We start from the raw sequence: 19,471 nt of genomic DNA on the forward strand, positions 1-19,471 counted from the left end.
CAACATTGGACCATAAAATTTTGTTTTCACATTATACCCGTCATCTCTATTTAGAACAGTTTGCTCAATACCTATCTCGTGTCGAATTCTTGCTTTATTTATCTCTAGGGAATCTCTAACTTTTCTCATCCTGTGTTCTGGAATGACTGCCAAGGTTTTAGGATTCAGCTAATCAAAAGTACCATGGCATGTTCTAGAATGTTCCGTGGCTCCTGAACTCAACAGTAATTGATTTTTACAGGCTCTTTGGTGTTCCGCACTTCTTGAAATGGTTTTCTTTATGATCTCACCAATATATATACTTCCGCATAAGCATTTAAGCTCGTAAACACCTGGGTTCGAGTTCGGTGGTAGTTGTGTTTTGTTGTTGCATAGTATTTTGTTTAAATTGTGAGGTGAGGTAAACATAACTCTGAAGCTTTGTTTTCTAAATTCTCTTCGGAGTTTAGAGCCAATAATAGATATCTAAGGTAGTTTAACAAACTTATTTAATTTTTTAGACGTGGTATTTTTTTAAACGCGGTCTAAATAGCTTTTGGTTATTTTTATAAGATTACTTTTGTTATAGCCGTTTTCTAAAAATGTATCTATGATGAAATCAATTTCTTGTGAGAGGTATTTTTGGGAGCAGATTTGTTTCGTTCTACAAAGAAACTCTTAAAATACGCCAGTAATTATGCTAAGGTTGATGTTAGAGTTCGATTTTATTTGAACATTGGTTATCGCATCCTTACAGTGTATTAGAAATTCATAAAATCTGTTCATTGTATTTGTAATAGATATATTTAAAAAGTTAAGTTGTTTTCTTCCGTTTTCAAGTTCAGCAGTATATTTTTTGGACGGGTTTTGTTCATTTAAAGTTTTAAAAAACAATTCTTGTTTCTCTTTAGAGTCGAAGCGGGCATGGGTATTGTCTCCATATCTTTTGTATGTTATTGGCTGGAATGAATTAACAAAGGCTATATTAGGAATTCTTTTTTCTATATTTAAAAAATGCTCCAGCCATGACTACTATCAATAATAAACTAATTGGACCTGAATTAGGTAAAACTCGGGTTTTATCTTCGTATAAAAAGTAACACTTGCTTAGTGAAAGTTCAATTAACAGGTGTATACCTAAAAGAGTTAATTTAGTCCTAGTTTTTAAATTCTCTAAATCATCGTTCAATATGCTAATAATAACCGTTATTGCTTCATTGATTGGTGCAGAAGGATATAAATTTACTACATCAAATGAAACTTGAATTTCATTAGGGTGTATCTCCCATACTTTAGCATTGTTCACAAAACATATATATATATATACATGTATATATATATATATATATATATATATATATATATATATATATATATATATATATATATATATATATATATATATGTATATATATATATATATATATATATATATATATATATATATATATATATATATATATATATATATATATATATCAGAAGCGGATCAAGGGTGTAGCAAGTGAAGCAATTGCTACAGCAATTGCTACAAAATATGTGTTGCAACTGTAGCAAAATCCTGTTTGTTATGTTTTCAAAATTTGTAAGTTTACCCTCGTGTATTTATAATATTGAATATCTATTTAGTATCGCTTTTTTATAAACAAGGAGATCTTATATAAGAACTAAAAGTCATCAACGAGAACCTGTGGCAAGTGTAGCAAAAAACCAAAATTATACTTGGCTGAATTAATATTACTATAGATGCTGGTAAAAAAAATTTTTAATAAAAGATGTGGAGCTGTATCAAGCGTTAAAGGCAAACAATCATTCTTTAATAAATCAACTTAAATTACGTAACAAAGTCGAATTAAACAATTTCTGCCAGAGAAACTCTGAGGGAATATATATTATAAATACATTTTCTGGTGCAGCCGACGGTTTTATAGATGCTGCAACAAGTAATAGTCTGGCAAGGTTGTATGCCGATAAACTTATAGACGAAAAAACGATATATATAAGCTAATCAATAAATGTATATATATATATATATATATATATATATATATATATATATATATATATATATATATATATTTATATATATATATATATAAATATATATATATATATATATGTTTATATATATTTGTTTTATATATGTTATATATATGTTTGTATTTATATATGTTAATAAATCTATATACATATATATACATTACACATTTTTATATATACATGTATATATATATATATATATACATACATGTATATACTTATATAAATACATATATGTACATATATATATATATATATATATATATATATATATATATATATATATACATGCATATATGTATATATATATATATATACATGCATATATGTATATATATACATATATGTACATATATATATATATATATATATATATATATATATATATACATATATATTCTTATATTTATATATATATATATATATATATATATATATATATTAATATATATATATATATATATATATATATATATATATATATATATTATATATACATATATATATATATATATATATTTAAACAACTTTAAAGAGTATTCTACACAATAGAGTGTTCAATGTTCTTAAAAGAACAGAGCAATTATATATTAGTAGAAAATCATTTAACTAAATTTTTTTCCATTTGACACTGTGTTTCATCAACAAAGATTCATCAGATTTCTGATAATCTTTGTTGATAAAACACAGTGTCAAATGGAAAAAAATTTAGTTAAGTGATATTCTACTAATATTTATATATATATATATATATATATATATATATATATATATATATATATATATATATATATATATTTATATATATATATATATATATATATATATATGTATATATATATATATATTTATATATATATATATATATATATATATACATATATATATATATATATATATATATATATATATATATGTTTATATATATATATATATGTATATATATATATATATATATATGTATATATATATATATATATATATATATTTATAAATATATATATATATTTATATATATATATATATATATATATATATATATATATATATATATATATATATATACATATATATATATATATATATATATTTATATATATATATATGTATACAGTGGTTGTGAGTCATTGTGCACAGAACTTTTTTTATAAAACCACAAAAAACATAACTATTTATGCTATTTATAGAAAACCATTTGGTAGCTTAAAAAAAATAAAAACTCACTTAAACACTTTTTTAACTAAAATCAATAAAGAACGAATGCATGTTTACTTTGTTGGAGATATGACTTTGGACTTGTTAAGACAAGCTTCAAATAAAACTAATCACTTTAGAGATAAACTTCTTCATCATAATGTTATTCCAACAATAAGTAAGCTAACCAGATTAACTAAGAATTCTTCTACTTTACTTGATAATGTAATCACTCATAACTTTTATAACAACCAAATTTTCACAGGTATTATCAAAACAGACTTATCAGATCATTTTTTTACTTTTTAATTACTAGCAATATAACAACTAATAATATTTCTTCTAATTTTATTAGATACAGGCGGCAGATCGATAAATACTCCATACAAAAATTTCAACACTTTTTAAAATATAACGTTGATTAGGATTTTATAATGTAATCAGTAAAGTTAAATAATGCCTATGAACTATTTCTTAAGCTTTTTGTGAGCAATTTTAAAAAACATTTCCTGAGACAAAATTTTTATAAACACCAAGTCACATCAAGCTTCTAAAAGTTTATTAAAATCTTCTACAAAAAAAAGAAGTTGTATGAAAAGTTCTTAAAAAAAAACGTATAAAAAAGAAACAAACTACAAACTTTATAAAAGTATATTATAAAATATACAATAAAAAAAAAATTACTACTCAAAGTTGTTAAAAAAAAAAAACGGAAATGCCAAATAGACATTATTAGCAGAAAAAATAATGGAATGAGTTTTTACCAAAAAAACACACTTAGTAGATGGTAAAATAATATATGACAAGTCAATAGTACCTAAAAATCTAAACAGCTTCTTTCGTAATATTGGTCCAACTTAGCTGAAAAAACTCCATCAAGTTCATCATTGTATAACTCTTAGTTAAAAACGTATGATAAGGTCATGGACAAATCTAAACTAGATGTTAATGAGTCGCGATCTACTATAAATAATCTTAAAAACAATACAAGTGTAGTTTTTAATAATATCAGCATAAATGTTGTAAATCCAGTTTTTTATATTATAGAAACTTCTTTACATCACATTTTTAATATTTCTCTTCAATCTGGTACAGTTCCAGAAAAATTAAAAACTGCACTGGTCTTGCTGATTTTTTGTCTAGCGATGACACAGAACTTTCAAATTACAAATCAAAATCAGTTTTACCATGCTTTTCTATATTACTCGGTTTAAAGAATACTTATCAAACAGATAGCAATACCTTTAATATAAAAATGTTAAAACGAAAAAAGTATAATAAAATGTCGAGTTCCTCAAGACTTAATTTTAGGACCAAAGTAAACGAATAGTTTAATTATAATAAATTTTCACTTAACGTTAAAAACTAAATTTATTCTATTTCACAAACCAACTAAAACAGGAAATATTTCTTTAAAAGTACCACATTGTAAAATTAATAATATAAATATTACTAGAAAAACAACTGTAAACTTTTTAGGTGTTATTTTGGACGAAAATTTATCATGGAGGAATCATATAAGCACTCTTGAAAGAAAACTTTTAATAAAAATTGCAATGATGTATAAAGCAAAAATATTTTAAGGCATAAGATCTTTAAAAAGTTTATATTTTTCTTTTATACATAGCTATTTAACTTACGGCAATATTGAAAGGGCAAGCACCAGATACGCTAAGTTAATAAAAATTATGCAAAGCAAAAACATGCATGTAGAATTGTATTTGGAGCAACAAGAATTGTACCTTATGGACCACTTCTATGTAAACTCAATACATTAAATATGTTTAAAATCGACGTATTCCTAGTCATACAGTTCATGTTTAAATAAAGCATGGACTGTCTCCAACGATATTCTATCTTTATTTTTTTCTCTACTTTTCATTATGTCTAAAAGATTTTAGCTTTTTTTTTTTATTATTATTTTTTCTACTAGTTCATATCGATATAAACTGGTACATGTAAGCTGAATGAATAACCATTTTTGTAATGAATCATAAACTTCTTGTAACGTAGACATATCAATAATGTATCACACTAGTTTATTTATAGACACAAAATAGCTACAAACATTTTGATATTTTTAGAAATTTTAACATGAACGCTGCTAACTACGAGTATACTCGTATAAAGTTGGCGTCATTTATTTGCCAACCACGAGTATACTCGTAGTTAGCGGGGCTTTGATATTTGCGAACTACGAGATTACTCGTAGTAAGCCGGCGTCATGAGTTTGCCAACTACGAGTAAATTTGTAGTTATACTAACTTATTTCAAATAATATTTGCGCATGACTGGCTTTGTCTATTCACGTCTTTTTTTTCTTAGCTTTATATTTTATTTCAGAAAATATTACATTTAAGTTTTTATTTTAAAATCAAAGGAACCTAATTTCGATGCGGATAAAGACAGAAATAGCTTAAAACAGATAAAAGTAAAATATTGATAATACTTTAATTTTATTTCATGAAAATTAAAGTGTAAACCTATTGTTGTGAATGATACATTCTGAAACATTCGCCAATACACGAGGGAGGTCTATTTTCACAAACAGCATATTCATTTCGTGTTTCTTTACGTTTTATTTTAGAACAGACTCGACTTGGTTTTGTTGGGAATTTTTTCTTTTTATTTGGTGGAATTGAAGACAAGTAGTGGAAGCTATTATTGGTAATTCGAGGCACAATTTCATTCAAAGGTCCACCCAATAAATCCGTAACAATTAATTCTCTAAACTTAAGCAAGCAAATTGTTTTATCTAGTCCATATTTGCTGTTTAGACACTAAGCATTAAATAAAAAAGAATCAAAGAGATGAAGTGCTACTTTTTTATACCATCTAATTGTCTTTCTTAGGCAGTTATAATATGATACCATTTTTTCCTCCCTATCTACTTCTGACATACATTGATTGTAATCTTTAATAATGTTGGGTTTCATTTTCTTCTCTCCTCTCCTGTTCGTCACTTCAATCATTTGCAACGAATGCAATTTGCTAATCATTAGCACGTTTCTTTTGTCTTTCCATTTAGCAACCACTACACCATCTCTCTGCTTCTGCTTATAACGTCTCCCTATTTTAGTTTTGTTTTTGTACATCATTTGGTTTATGACTTTCGGTCAGTTCTTAAAGTACCACAAAGTTATGTTTTTTGATTTATCATGTGCTTTGTTAACTCAAAGGAATTGTAAAAGTTATCGGTGTACAGGTAATAACCTTTTCCCAGAAATTTTTCCATTTTTATATTAAGTCTAAAACGATAGCTCCCGTTTGACCCAACAAATGTTTAGCGAGAGTTGTCTCGCCAGAGTATATTTTTACTTTTAGTACAATACCATCTGATTTGCAAAGCTCATAGAACTTGATACCATTCTCATGTCTTTTATTTTTCACATACTGCCTGAATACAAGACGTTCCTTCTAAAGCATCATTGACTCGTCGATTGATATTTTTTTATTAGGACATTAGATGATGTCCATTGTATTATTTAAGTGATCGAGAAATCCAATAATTTTACACAAGCGTCCACTACCTGAATCTTTGTTGTTAATAAAATGCCAAAACCGTTATATTTGTTGAAATTTATTTCGTAGCATTACTCTTTAAAATAAGGGAACTCTATAGAGAATGTTCTTAGACCAATAGTGCTCTGAAGGTGGCATTTCGACACACCCCAACTCCAAGAAACTGCTGCATTTCTTCTGAATTTATTGATTTCCAATCTTTAAAACGTGAGCTTTTTCTGAGGGGACGCTGCTGATTTATTTTTTGCGTTGCGTAGCAATTAGTTTCAACTTCCATAGTATTTATAAGCTCTTCTGTAACAAATAGTCTAAAGAAATCTAATGGTTTCTTGCTCTCCATGTTTATCTTCAAACCAGGATCGGCAGTAAATTGAATTTGTTTTACAATATTCGGCTTATCTTTCAATTGGTTTGAATTTCTAGATGGATTTGTTTCCGAAGTTGTTTTGTCAGGCAAAATATTACTTAAAAGATCTACCCGTTGAGCTATGTTTTGGTTTTATCTATAAGCAAGACCACCCGTTGTTTTAGCTCTTTTCTGCGGCATTAAAAAATCTTCTGCAGTGGCTGCAAGATGAACGTCCTTAAACTGATTGCCATCACTTTCTTCAGTGTTATTATCTTCAGATCCTGATTCTGATACAGTCAAGCTCGAAGACGTAGTAGTATAAGTGAACTAGTTAAAAGAAAATATTATGTTTTATCTTCATCGAATGAGTTATTGAATGTGCTGAGCGAAATGACGACCCAATCGTCATTTTACAACTCTGGTGCAAGCTTTAGGTGTCATATATAAGACAGCATACAATTGGGTCCATAGCGGAAACTTAAATTTCCTTAGAAGATATGGAGTTACCGCCAAACATAAATCCCTTCTTCATGACTTTTTTATTTTATTGATAATGTATAATTATTTATTGAAAACGAACCCATATGGCCACGTTAGCCAAATTAGGATAAACCTAATATTACAAGGTAAACTAAGGCAACAAAATTAAAAATACAAATAACTTCTTTCTGATAATCTACATTATAAACATTTCTCAATTACAATTTTAACTTCTCAATTACATCTTACGATTTCTTATTTACAACTTTCATGTTCTAAGTTACATCTTAAGTTTCTCAATTACAACTTTCTTCTAAATTACATCTAACGTTTCTTAATTACAACTTTCAAGTTCTCAATTACATCTTGATAAGGTGTTGTCACCGCAATGAGTTATACTCATTACGGTGTTACGAGTAAACTCGTATATCGGCACTGGAGAAAAAAATTTCTAATCCATAGCCAAAGTACGAGTATACTCGTAGTGCTTGTTTTTTTTTCAATTATATTCAGAATAAAAAATACTATAGAATTATTTTAGATTGAAAATATTTTATTTATTGAAATGTTGATGTCTAGCCTTGGCAACGAGAATGAAACCACAAAAAATAGCCTCAGCAAAAATTAATTATTGCAGACATTATGGCTCGGCAAGAGGATTTGATCATTGCAGACATTATGCCAGCGAGAGGATTTGAAGGCACCTCCGAATGAATAACGGCAGCAGCAATAGCAAGAGCATTAAGTTTAGCATTTAAGTTTTAAAGGATGTGAATAGCTAACAAAAAGTTTTAATGTTTTTGTTTATTATTAACAAACAACTGTTAAAACAGGTTTAAAAGGAATCAGTGGCGACACTATCATAAATTTAATAGACATTGCAAATCGACTGAACAATCACTTTCAATGTATTTTTTACATAAATAAAGACGGTGAACTACCAGTTTTATAAAACGAGCTGAAGCCATCTCCAAATACTCGCAAACAACTCAAAATTCGGTTTGAAACAAGTAAGTGATTTTTTTTTTTTTTTAAAATATGTATATGTATATATTATTTTAATAAAAAAATATACACATATCAGTTTGTAGTATAGGTAATAGAGTTTAATAAATATTTGCTAAAATATTTGATAAAAGTGTTTACACTATATTTTTATCAAATTTTGATAATATGGTAAAAAAATATTCAGCTCAATTTTAAAAAGATGAAAAAAAGTCGGTAAATTAAAATTAAAATTTGTCAAAATAATTTTAATCAATATATGGGCTGCACAATAATCAATGCAAAATTGGTTAAAAAATGTTCGACAAAAGGGCTCATTTAAAAAATTGGTATTTCTCACTGAGTATTTATTGGTAGGTTTCAAGGTAAATAGATCATTCAAAACGGCAGGAGAAAGATTATTTTTATATTTCTATATATATATGCAACGCATAATATATGAAAATATTGAGCTCGTAAATGTCAAGTATCCTTATTTCAGAAAAAGTTGTTCAGAGTGAGAAAAATGATCAGCAAAATTAATTACACGTATTCGATGTTTCTGACGGCGAAAGAAAGTTTGTAACATACTTTTTCAGTGCATGCTCAAGCTATGTTTGCTTAATTCATATAGCTATGAATAAATGCATAAAAAAGTTGGGATTAAACATTTTTATTTACATAGATTCTGGCCTTATAAAAAAATACAATATTTTTGGAAATTTTAATACCAGCATTTTCAAAATGTTGCTTCCATGCGATGTTCTCATCAAGGAATATACATGAAACTTTTGTGACGCAATCTTTTTTATTTCAATTTGATCAATAAAAATATCAAGCAGAGCTGTGTATAAATAACATTTTTTAACTATCATTGCAATTATTAAAATCATTCCAATTTTAAAATCAGGCGATCCTTCTGAAGTTGCAAATTATCGTCCAATCTCAATTCTTAATAGTTTTTCTAAAATATTAGAGCGAGTTATGTATAATAGGCTTTATAATTAATAAAAAAATTGCTTAGCAAACAAAAACAGGCTATAAGGATTATTTTAAACGTAGATCGCTTTTCACACACACAAACACTATATAATGAACTCAACACTATATAATGAACTCAATATCCTAAATGTATATAAACTAAACCTCTATCAAGTTCTTATTTTCATGTTCAAACTTGATCAAAATATATTACCAATCTTATTTTATTCCATTTTTGAAAAAATAAATCACATATACCCTACTAGATTTTCAAAATACAACTACATTCAATCCAAAAACATATTATATCGCTACTAAATTCTCTATTGTAAACCGAGGACCAAAGTTGTGGAACATAATATTAAATAATGAAATGAAAACTAATTATTCTCTAAACCAATTCAAAACAAAACTTAAGCAATTACTTTTGTTAACTGAAAATGAATTAAATTTTTTCTAATAAAACTTCTTTACATTAGAAATCAATAATTAATAGTTAATTAATTAATTACTTTGGATTATTAATACATAATTATTCAATAATTGTACATATATTTTTATTATTTTAAATGATAATCTTCTTTTTGAGAAATTTATATTTTATTATTGCGTTATTTATTAATCTTTTACTTTTATTTTATGCTGTTTATTTGCTTTTACTTAATTGGCAATGAAAAGTATTATAAATATAATTAAATAAGTTAAACTATAAAATGTTCTACCAATAAAATGTTTTTATATAAAATCATATCTTCTTATTTTTCAAACCAATTCTTAAATGTTATTTTTGTCATTTAATATTTTAATAAATTTTGTTTCTTTTATTTTACAAAGCAATTGCTATATCTTATTTTTTGAAAAACTAAAAATTTTAAACGATATGCGATATATTTAAATTTTCTTTTATTATATATATTAGAGATATATACATTGAAACTATATTTTATTGTCAAACTATATTTTGTTTAGTAATGACGCATTTTTTGGGGCTTAATGATAAGACTAAATTTGTCTTCTTCTAGCGCCGGTCATGTAATTATTTTTTTATAAGTTACGACTGTAAATTTTTTTTTTATCGGCAAAAGTGTAAATAAAAAAAAAACTACCGTATGGAAAAGAATCCATTTTATTTTGATAATATTTAGGGTAAGTTTGTTGCATTTGAACCAGCTATTTTTTTATATAAGAAATATTCTTTAGTTCTTCTTTCATAATAGTAAAGAGTTTATTTATTTTGTTATTAGATAAAAAAAAATTAGTATCATTCCCAAACAAAATACTTAAAAGATTAGATGCTTTAAGCATATCATTAATGTATATTAAAAAAAAAGAAGCGGTCCCGAAGTTGATCCTAGCGGTGCACCACAAGAAATGTCTAAAACGTTTTTTTGATAAGAATTGTTAATAGAAATGAATTGTTTTCCATTTGTTAAATAACTCTTAAACCATTTTAAAATTACACCAGTCATTTCATAAAATTTAAGATTAAGAAAACTATGAAACAAAATGCTTTGATTTACATATTAAATGCTTTTAATAAATCTAAAAAAATACCTTATCTGAGTTGTGATTATTTGAAAGAGTTAGAGGTATCACGGCGCATTGGAATGAATGCATGCTCAGTTGAACTTTTTAAAACCAACAGTAGAACTGTTTTAAAATTAAATTGATTTTTATATAAAAAAATCTTCTCCTTAAAATAAGTATTTAATCTATTGTAAATAAATTCTTTTAAGATTTTCGAAAATATTGATAAAATAGAGATAGGTAGGTAGTTACATATATTAGCTATGTCTTCTTCTTTGTAGATTAGGATCATTTTGACCATTTTTAGCTGATCAGGAAAAACTCTATGTTGTATTGACGCTTTGAATCAGTGATCTATCAGCTATTTATTTACGACTATCGTGCTTGCCATTTTCTCTCTCCTGATTCCATTCTCAACCTCTTTTTTTTTAAATTAAATTCACTGCAGTTGAATTGATTTTATACCATGAAAATATTGAGGTAGCCAAAATGTCTATTTATTTATGAAAAGTAAATTTATTCCAGAAAACTTATAACAAATAAAAAACGGGTTACCTGTGCAGTAACATAGTCCAATCAATCATTCTCTACGGACACACAAACACAATCATCCAAATATTATTATTTTTTTATTTCTTGGTTCTTACTTTACAAAACATATCATTTATTTAGTAATATGCAAAAAAGAACAAGTTTGAAAATTTAAGTAAAATCCTATTTCCGCTTTGTACCCATAATCATTGTTATTTATAGAGAGATTCATAAAAAGATGGCTGGATGGTTTATACTTTATAAAAAGGTGACGGGATGGCATCTCGGCGCATCCCCCCTTACTTCATGCACTGCCTTCAATAACAAAATAAGTTGTTTAATTATTTTAATTTTTGTTTCAGGAGTCCTGGGAAAGTTTTCAATTCAAAGTCCATTTAAAAAACGTTTCTTTTTTTTTATTTTTAAAAAAAAAAATTACTCATAAAATTGAATTTTACCCAGTAACTTTTGAATTTCTTTGAATTAATTAAAATTTATAATCTCAATATCAGGTTACATGTTTTATTTAAGGAAACTTAACAAACAAAAGTAATCTTAATTTTATAACTTTCTTTTAACTTTAAATATGATAGTTAAAGTATTACAAAATATAATAAAAAGTTGACATAAAAGGCTAAATATCTTTTTTCGCCCACGTTTCCCCACTATGGGAATAACATTTTTACAGAATCTTAATATTGTTTCTTGTTAAAAACTCTTGCCCGAAGTTGCACAAATTAAAGTTTAGCAGGTTTTAATCATACGACTTGTTATGTCATTTTCATTTGTTCAGAGCATATTGTTGTTAAGAATGAACTCTAAATAATTAATCACGATTACGGACACTACAGGAAAAAAAACTATTTTCTAAACAATTTAACAAAAAATGAAACAAAGTAAACAGGCACAAGAATAGATTTGAGTTGCTTTGCAAAACCTGGTTAGAAAAAGAACTACAAACAAGCGATGCATGTTTTGAAACAGATAAACTAGACAAGTCCAAAACTCGGGCTTGGTTTTTCCTACTTCTTCTTTTCTTAAATAAATGTATGATGTTTTTTAAATATTAAAGTAATCAACTCATTATATTTTATACTATTTAATTGTGTTTTAGCCAGTATTTATATTAAATACAATCATCTGATATTTTAACTTAAATTTGTTGTCTACGGAAAGTCACCAGGTACATATTCCATACCATTCACCTAGGCTTCTGAAATAACAAAGAAGAAGAGAGCAGAAAAAACAAGCTTTGCTGTCGATAAAAGGGAATTGTTTTACTCAATTATTTTGAAACTAAAGGAGAAAAAAAGGTTTAGCGATGCTAAGGTACGTTAACATCTATACCATAGTCATTATTAATTGATTTTAATTATTAAAAAACAAATCTCTAAAATACAACAAGGGATAAATTTTCTTAGTGGATTATATTCATCTATTTTTTCAAATTTACATTTGTTGTTGTTGATTGTGAAGCAAATGTTGAAATCAGAATACGATGATGCATTTCAAATACAATGTATACTAGAGAGAAAGCATTAGCGTTGCTTTTGGACTGCATTGAAACGGTTTTTAAAGAAAAAAAATTGTATCCAACTTATAATGACGTAAGGTAAGAAAAATAATAATGCATACCTCATTGTGGAATACAAGCTACTAATTATTCAACCTCAGTTGATTTACTGAGCCTTATTGAAAATACAACATAACAGGTTGTTAAAAATACTCAGATTAATAAAAAACCATCCTCTACACTTTAAGGCCATCCAGTACAGTATCAGTATGTAAAAGAAAGTGTTGAGCTTATTACACAATAATATATTTCCTTCATTATCAAATATTAGTTAGAATATGTAGAATGATCGATGAAAAAGTGGCTACTATAGTTTCGCCTTTTACTATTTTTTTTCAAGAATGTAGTATTTGTTGGCTGACCCCAAGTATGAACAATCTAAATGTTGCTTTTTTTTTAATTTTTGATAAGTTTCCACTGAGATTGGATTTAGCACATTAAATGCATGGATTAGGTGCAGTGAATGCCGTCTTCATAAAAGTTATAGAATTGAATTAAGTTGTGGCAAGCTAGGGGAGAAGATGCTTAAGAATTTGTTATTAAAAAGGAGATTGTTGTTTAACAAAAGATGAAAGATTACTTAGGTTTCATTGTAGATGTACCAAAAAACAGTGGTTCAGGTTCAACAAATGATGGAAACACGGCACGAAAAGAATTCTAAAACTATAAGGTTTCTGCTGAAATACTTGGCTAAGATAAAAATCTCACGAAACGTTTTTACGTAATTTTTTATATTTGATTATGCAAACATTAAATTAACGCTAATAAACTTAAAAAGTATATCAAAGAAACTCTACGTTTCTCAGTACTCATGGTTCCGAATGCCCATCAAGATGTACATAAAGTTATAATTTATAGATGTACATAAAGTTCTAATTTATATGATGTACATAAAGTTCTAATTTATAGTTCTCAAGTTGAAAAAGATTAATTAGTAGGTTTCCTTTCTAAGGAAGTTTAAAAATTATAAAGAACACAATACGAGAAAATTTTCAAGAAGTCACTAATGAAGATGTTATGCAAAGATTATTGTGCAGTTCAGATCCACTTATTAGCTCTCTAAGTAGGAGTATTACGATTATCTCTAAGTAGGAGTTTACGATGTATTAAAGTACTTGAGCTTAACGAAGATTGTGTTAAACTTTTATTGTATTTTTTTTTGATAAAAATATCTAATAAATGAATGTTTTTTTGTTTATAAAAAGGGATCAAACACGTAACAACATTTTAATCAATAAGTGTTTTGAATCTGGGAAAAAATGTTTCTAAAAACAACCAAAAATTATGTCTAAAATCTCTAACGCTCTATACACCCTTTTCTATTAGGATGTTAAAGGTGCCTGCATCTGCAATAAATTAAAGTATTAGGGTAGAATATTAGGGTGTGACAGCTGCCATCAAAATAATTAATTTTTACCGCAGAAGGTCATAATTTTAGTATTGCAAATTGGTCTAAAAAGCATTCTTGCAAAGTTTTATGAAGATTGTGCAATTTTTGTGGTAGCTCCGACCTTTTAAAGCTTTCGTTTCTTTTATCATTTTTATCTAATATATTAGGATTATATAATAATTATTTTTTGTTGCGATAGGTTTTCTTTTTTGTTGCATCAGGGTTTTTTTAAAGTTTAACAGTTTATGCATTATGTGGATAATGTGAAATTTTATTTATAAAATTCATTTATAATAATAATCGATTATGTAGATTTTTAGTAAAAAAATTTATTTGTAAGTAAAAATAATTTAATTAAGAAAAAAAAGGGTTTCATCAATTTTGTATTATAAAATAAGTATTAATACTGTTATTATTATTATCATTTTTATCTATTATTATATATTAATGTCATTATTATCTCGATTTTACTACAGATTTTTTAATCCTTTTTATAAACGGCCTTGAATTATAACAACTCTATTTAGAACTATAGATACATATTTTTTAAGAAATATATGTATATATATATATATATATATATATATATATATATATATGTATATATATATATATATATATATATATATATATATATTATATATATATATATATATATATGTATATATATATATATATATATATATATATATATATATATATATATATATATATATATGTATATATATATGTATATATATATATATATATATATATATATATATATATATATATTACTGTCATTGTATTTTGTAGTATTTGATCACGAATTAAAAGGTATACAACTAACGTTTGAAATGGTTACTTATCAACAAGATACCATTGATGTTAATACTAAATCTATGAAAAGCTTCTTGTTTGATAAAGTAGCTATTTTGGGGGTAGACAAGGTAGCCACAGAAAAGACAAAAAAGCATATAGAAAGACAAAATAATAATCTAAAACGGCAAGAAATGAATTCATGCAAATGTACTTTTGAAATGATAAATCTTGAATCAGGCAGGAGCTCTTGTAATGAATGATGAAAATATTGAATTTAGCATTAGAGCACATAGGAAACCCAGAAGAATAGTTAAATGTAGCATAGACAAACCCAGAAGAATAGTTAAATGTGGCATACACATATTTGTTCCTCATGACACGTTGAAAAATTCCGAACTTGTTTCAAGCTGTATCCATAACAACATCTCATTAACTCAAGTTAAAGGCATTGCTGTACTCTCTTGTAGCAGCAATGCCTTTAACTTGAGTTTAAAAGCAAGGACAGTCTACTGATATAAAACCGTCATTATACCTAAAGTAAAAATGAAGTTTAAGTAAATAGGATGTAATTACCCTAGTGCTGGTGCATCGGGATGGAAAATTTAAGGGCATTCTTGATTCCAAAACTAGTGGATGACCAATATCCAATTCTTGTATCTGATGCTAATTCTTGTGTTTGATGCTAAACAAAGCTCCTTGGCGTTTCCCCACATCCAAAATCAACTTAAGAAACTGGTTAGGTTCTTAGAAACATCATAGCACAGGTAACTAACAAACTTCTTAGAGAATGAAAGTGTGAAGAAAATGTTATCGGCATTGTTTTCAAAACAGCTTTATCAAATGCAGGTAAACGTAATTAAATAAATATATAAAAACTTAATGAAGACTATACAACTACATTATAATGATAAAGATTTTCAGAAAAGAGAACTGGTGCATATGCGTCTCTACAGAAGGATTAAGATTGCGTCCTTTTCGGTTTGTTTATCGTAGGCGTGTGGGTGAATTTCTTTAAGTTTTTGCTGGAAAGGTTTGAAAGTCCAAATTAGCTAGTCCAAATATTTAATTTTTCAAAGTTGAGTGTAATAGGCTATATCTTTTATTTTACCTACAATTAATATATTATACAAAAAATAGTAAAGAGACTTTTTACAATTAGGAAGTAGTGAGTTTACATTTTATAGTTTTTACTTACAACAATGAACACTGATTTACAATATCTTTTTCCTTTTCATAGGTTTAAGAAGATTTTCCTCAACCGTCATCAGATGAACAAGCAAAGTATTATCACCCTTATATAACACCTACTGAAAAGGAATACCAGCAAGAGATTGATAAATTTCTCGTGAATCTCTTACACAATAATTCACATGAGGTGGCTAAAAAGAGCTAGTTCAGCTTTATCTGCTCATAATAACAAATCAATCTGAACCAAAGACCTTCAAAATGTTTTTTCCTGGTGCCCTTTACAAAGCAACGTCGATGAGAAAAATGCTTTATACTGCGAAGATTGTGCTCCTGTCTAAACAGATCAAAGAACATTTTACAAAAGCTAAAGTTAAAATATTTTTTTACTGTTACAAGTAAAAAAATAAGAAAATTGGAACCACGTTTAAAAGGCGTTCAAAATGTTTAAAAGACGTTTAAAAGATGTCTTTTTACGTCCTTTACCCACTGGGTTGTTTTGTTCACAAATTCAGTTTAAATGCAGTGATGGCTTGTTTGCTCTGTACCAGGTTGCGCACCAGTCAATGACTAGATTTTAGTAGAAAACTTGGCAAAATTTGCTTAGCATGACTTAATTATAGTTGAAAATGCTTGCATGATATTCAGTTGGCACACTGAATACTTTTCTGAGAAGTTTATTCTCTTAACGCTATTCTCATTTTGGTTTTTACATGCTTTCTTAAAAGCAGTAGAAAACAAAGAGTATAAACCAAATAAGGAAATTAATAAGTAGCATTGTAAAATCTCATATAGACACTAATATACCTCTCTCAGGAAAAGGAAAACTTACTGAAAATTGCAGAACTAATTTGGTTGAGCCATTAGCAATAACAATGTTAATCTTTATGCAATGAACAGAGCTGCCTTTGCAATAATTTTTTACTTTCAAGATAATCCAAATTTTTTGGATTTGGAATATCTGTACACTAATCTGGAACACCAACAACGAAAATTGTTGTTGCCACCATCTGGAACCACCATCTGGAACACCAACAACGACATTTTGTCCACGAGATGATTTATCTTGGTGAAAATATTGAGCTATTATTAATAAACAATTTATCTGTCAAATGGAGTTAGGTAATGTCATCAACAGATCTGCAATGTTTGATTGATAGTTCTTAAGTCTAACTTTTTTTTTATATATAACTTTTTTACATCCTCGGTAATAAACAAATGATAAAACTAAATCGTGTAAAAATTTACAATAATTTTTTTTTTTTTTAATGTGTTTATAAAAATTAATAAATGTATTCATAATATTATAAAACAAATCATTAGACTACTCTTATTTAACGCCTTAGAAGAAATTTAATTCATTGTTGCTTTGTAAAAGAGTTTGCCTAAGTTTTGTTTTAAATTGGTTAAGCGAAGAGAGTGTTTAAAAGTGTATTCCATAATTTAGGTCCTCGATTTGTAATTGAGTACTACTTGGCTGAATAACAGGTTTTGGATTGACTAAAGTTATTTTTCGAGAATCTTGTGTTGTATATGTGATTTATTTTTTTAAATGAGTAAAATAAAGGCGGTGCCGTTTTGTTATCAAGTTTTAACATAAATATAAGAATTCGATAAAGATTTATTTTGAAAACATTTAGTATATTGAGTTTACAAAAAAGTATTTTTGTATGGGAGAGTCGACCTTCATTTGTAATAATCCTAATAGCATGTTGTTTTTTTGCAGAGAAGTTTATTTATTTTTGTAACGTTGGTGCTGCACCAAACAATATTTGCATAGTTTAGGTAACAATGTATTAATGAAAAGTATATGTATTTCAAACAAGATTGGTTTAAAATCTGTTTATGTTTATACAGTATACCAATATTTTTTGAAATTTTATTCTCAATTACATTTATATTTTCTCTCCAATTAATATTTTCATCTAGAATTACGCCCAAGGATTTTAACGATATTTCCCTTTTTATTAAATTATTTTCGATAAAAAGACTCGGTAGTTTCCATGGAATATTTTTTTTTTAGCAGCATGATGGAATAATGTGTAATTAGTTTTATTAATGTTTAGGGATAGTTTATTGGATTTAAACCATTGGCTTAGTTTTTCAAGTTCTTTGTTTACTGTTAAAAATAAAATATTAATGTCTTCCTTGGAATAAAACAAGTTAGTATCATCGACAAATAAAATTGAGTTTAAGATATTAGAAAAATAATTTAAATCATTAGTGTAAACTAGAAATAAGGAGAGTTCCTAGTATTGAACCCTGGGGAACACCGTATGTGATAGTCATATTATCCGTTTTTCCACCTTTGTTTGAAATATATTGCTTCCTGTTAAGCAAGTAACTTTTAAACCAAGCCAAGTTTGAATTTCTTATACCGTAGATTTCGAGTTTGGATAAAAGAATTGTATGATCAACTGTTTCAAAGGTTTTGCTTAGACCTATAAAAACACCTAAAGTATAATTTTTTTCATTGAATTTTTTAAATACAACAGGTAAAAGATGTAAGATTGCGTGTTCAGTAGAATGACCAGATTTAAAACCAAATTGTTTGTTGTACAAAATAATTTTTAAGAAATATTATTTAGAATAACATGTTTTAAAAACATAAGATTTAGATGTTTTTTACAGTGTTTTTGCGCCATTATGCATTTTTTTTAAAGTTTTTCAAAATTACTTTTTTGCAAAAACATTTTCTTTCTCTTAGTGATCGAAATTTTGCACATTTTTAATACTTATTTAAAATCTTTTACAAAAAGTATCCTTTTTGTGCTCTACCACCTGTATATATAAATTTATAACTATTAATGTATATCTTAAACTTCCTATAATTGTCGGTATACTCTATGCCCATATGGGGAACACCAAACACTGTACTTATGCATTTAAGTCGGGTTGGATGTCAGAAAAAACAGTTTACGTTAAAAAATGCTAG

The 19,471-nt window shown here is 26.6% G+C and overlaps 1 protein-coding gene across 1 annotated transcript in view; it reads left to right on the plus strand.

The window, feature by feature from the left end:
* LOC136079378 (putative ascorbate peroxidase) overlaps positions 1–19,471 on the plus strand; it is a 31,444-nt gene that overhangs the window by 9,282 nt on the left and 2,691 nt on the right. The window contains 1 exon segment of the mRNA XM_065795113.1: positions 3,207–3,478. Coding sequence (XP_065651185.1) covers positions 3,207–3,478 — 272 coding nt within the window.

The sequence above is a fragment of the Hydra vulgaris genome, chromosome 04, assembly GCF_038396675.1.
Source record: "Hydra vulgaris chromosome 04, alternate assembly HydraT2T_AEP".
Lineage (NCBI taxonomy): Eukaryota > Metazoa > Cnidaria > Hydrozoa > Anthoathecata > Hydridae > Hydra > Hydra vulgaris.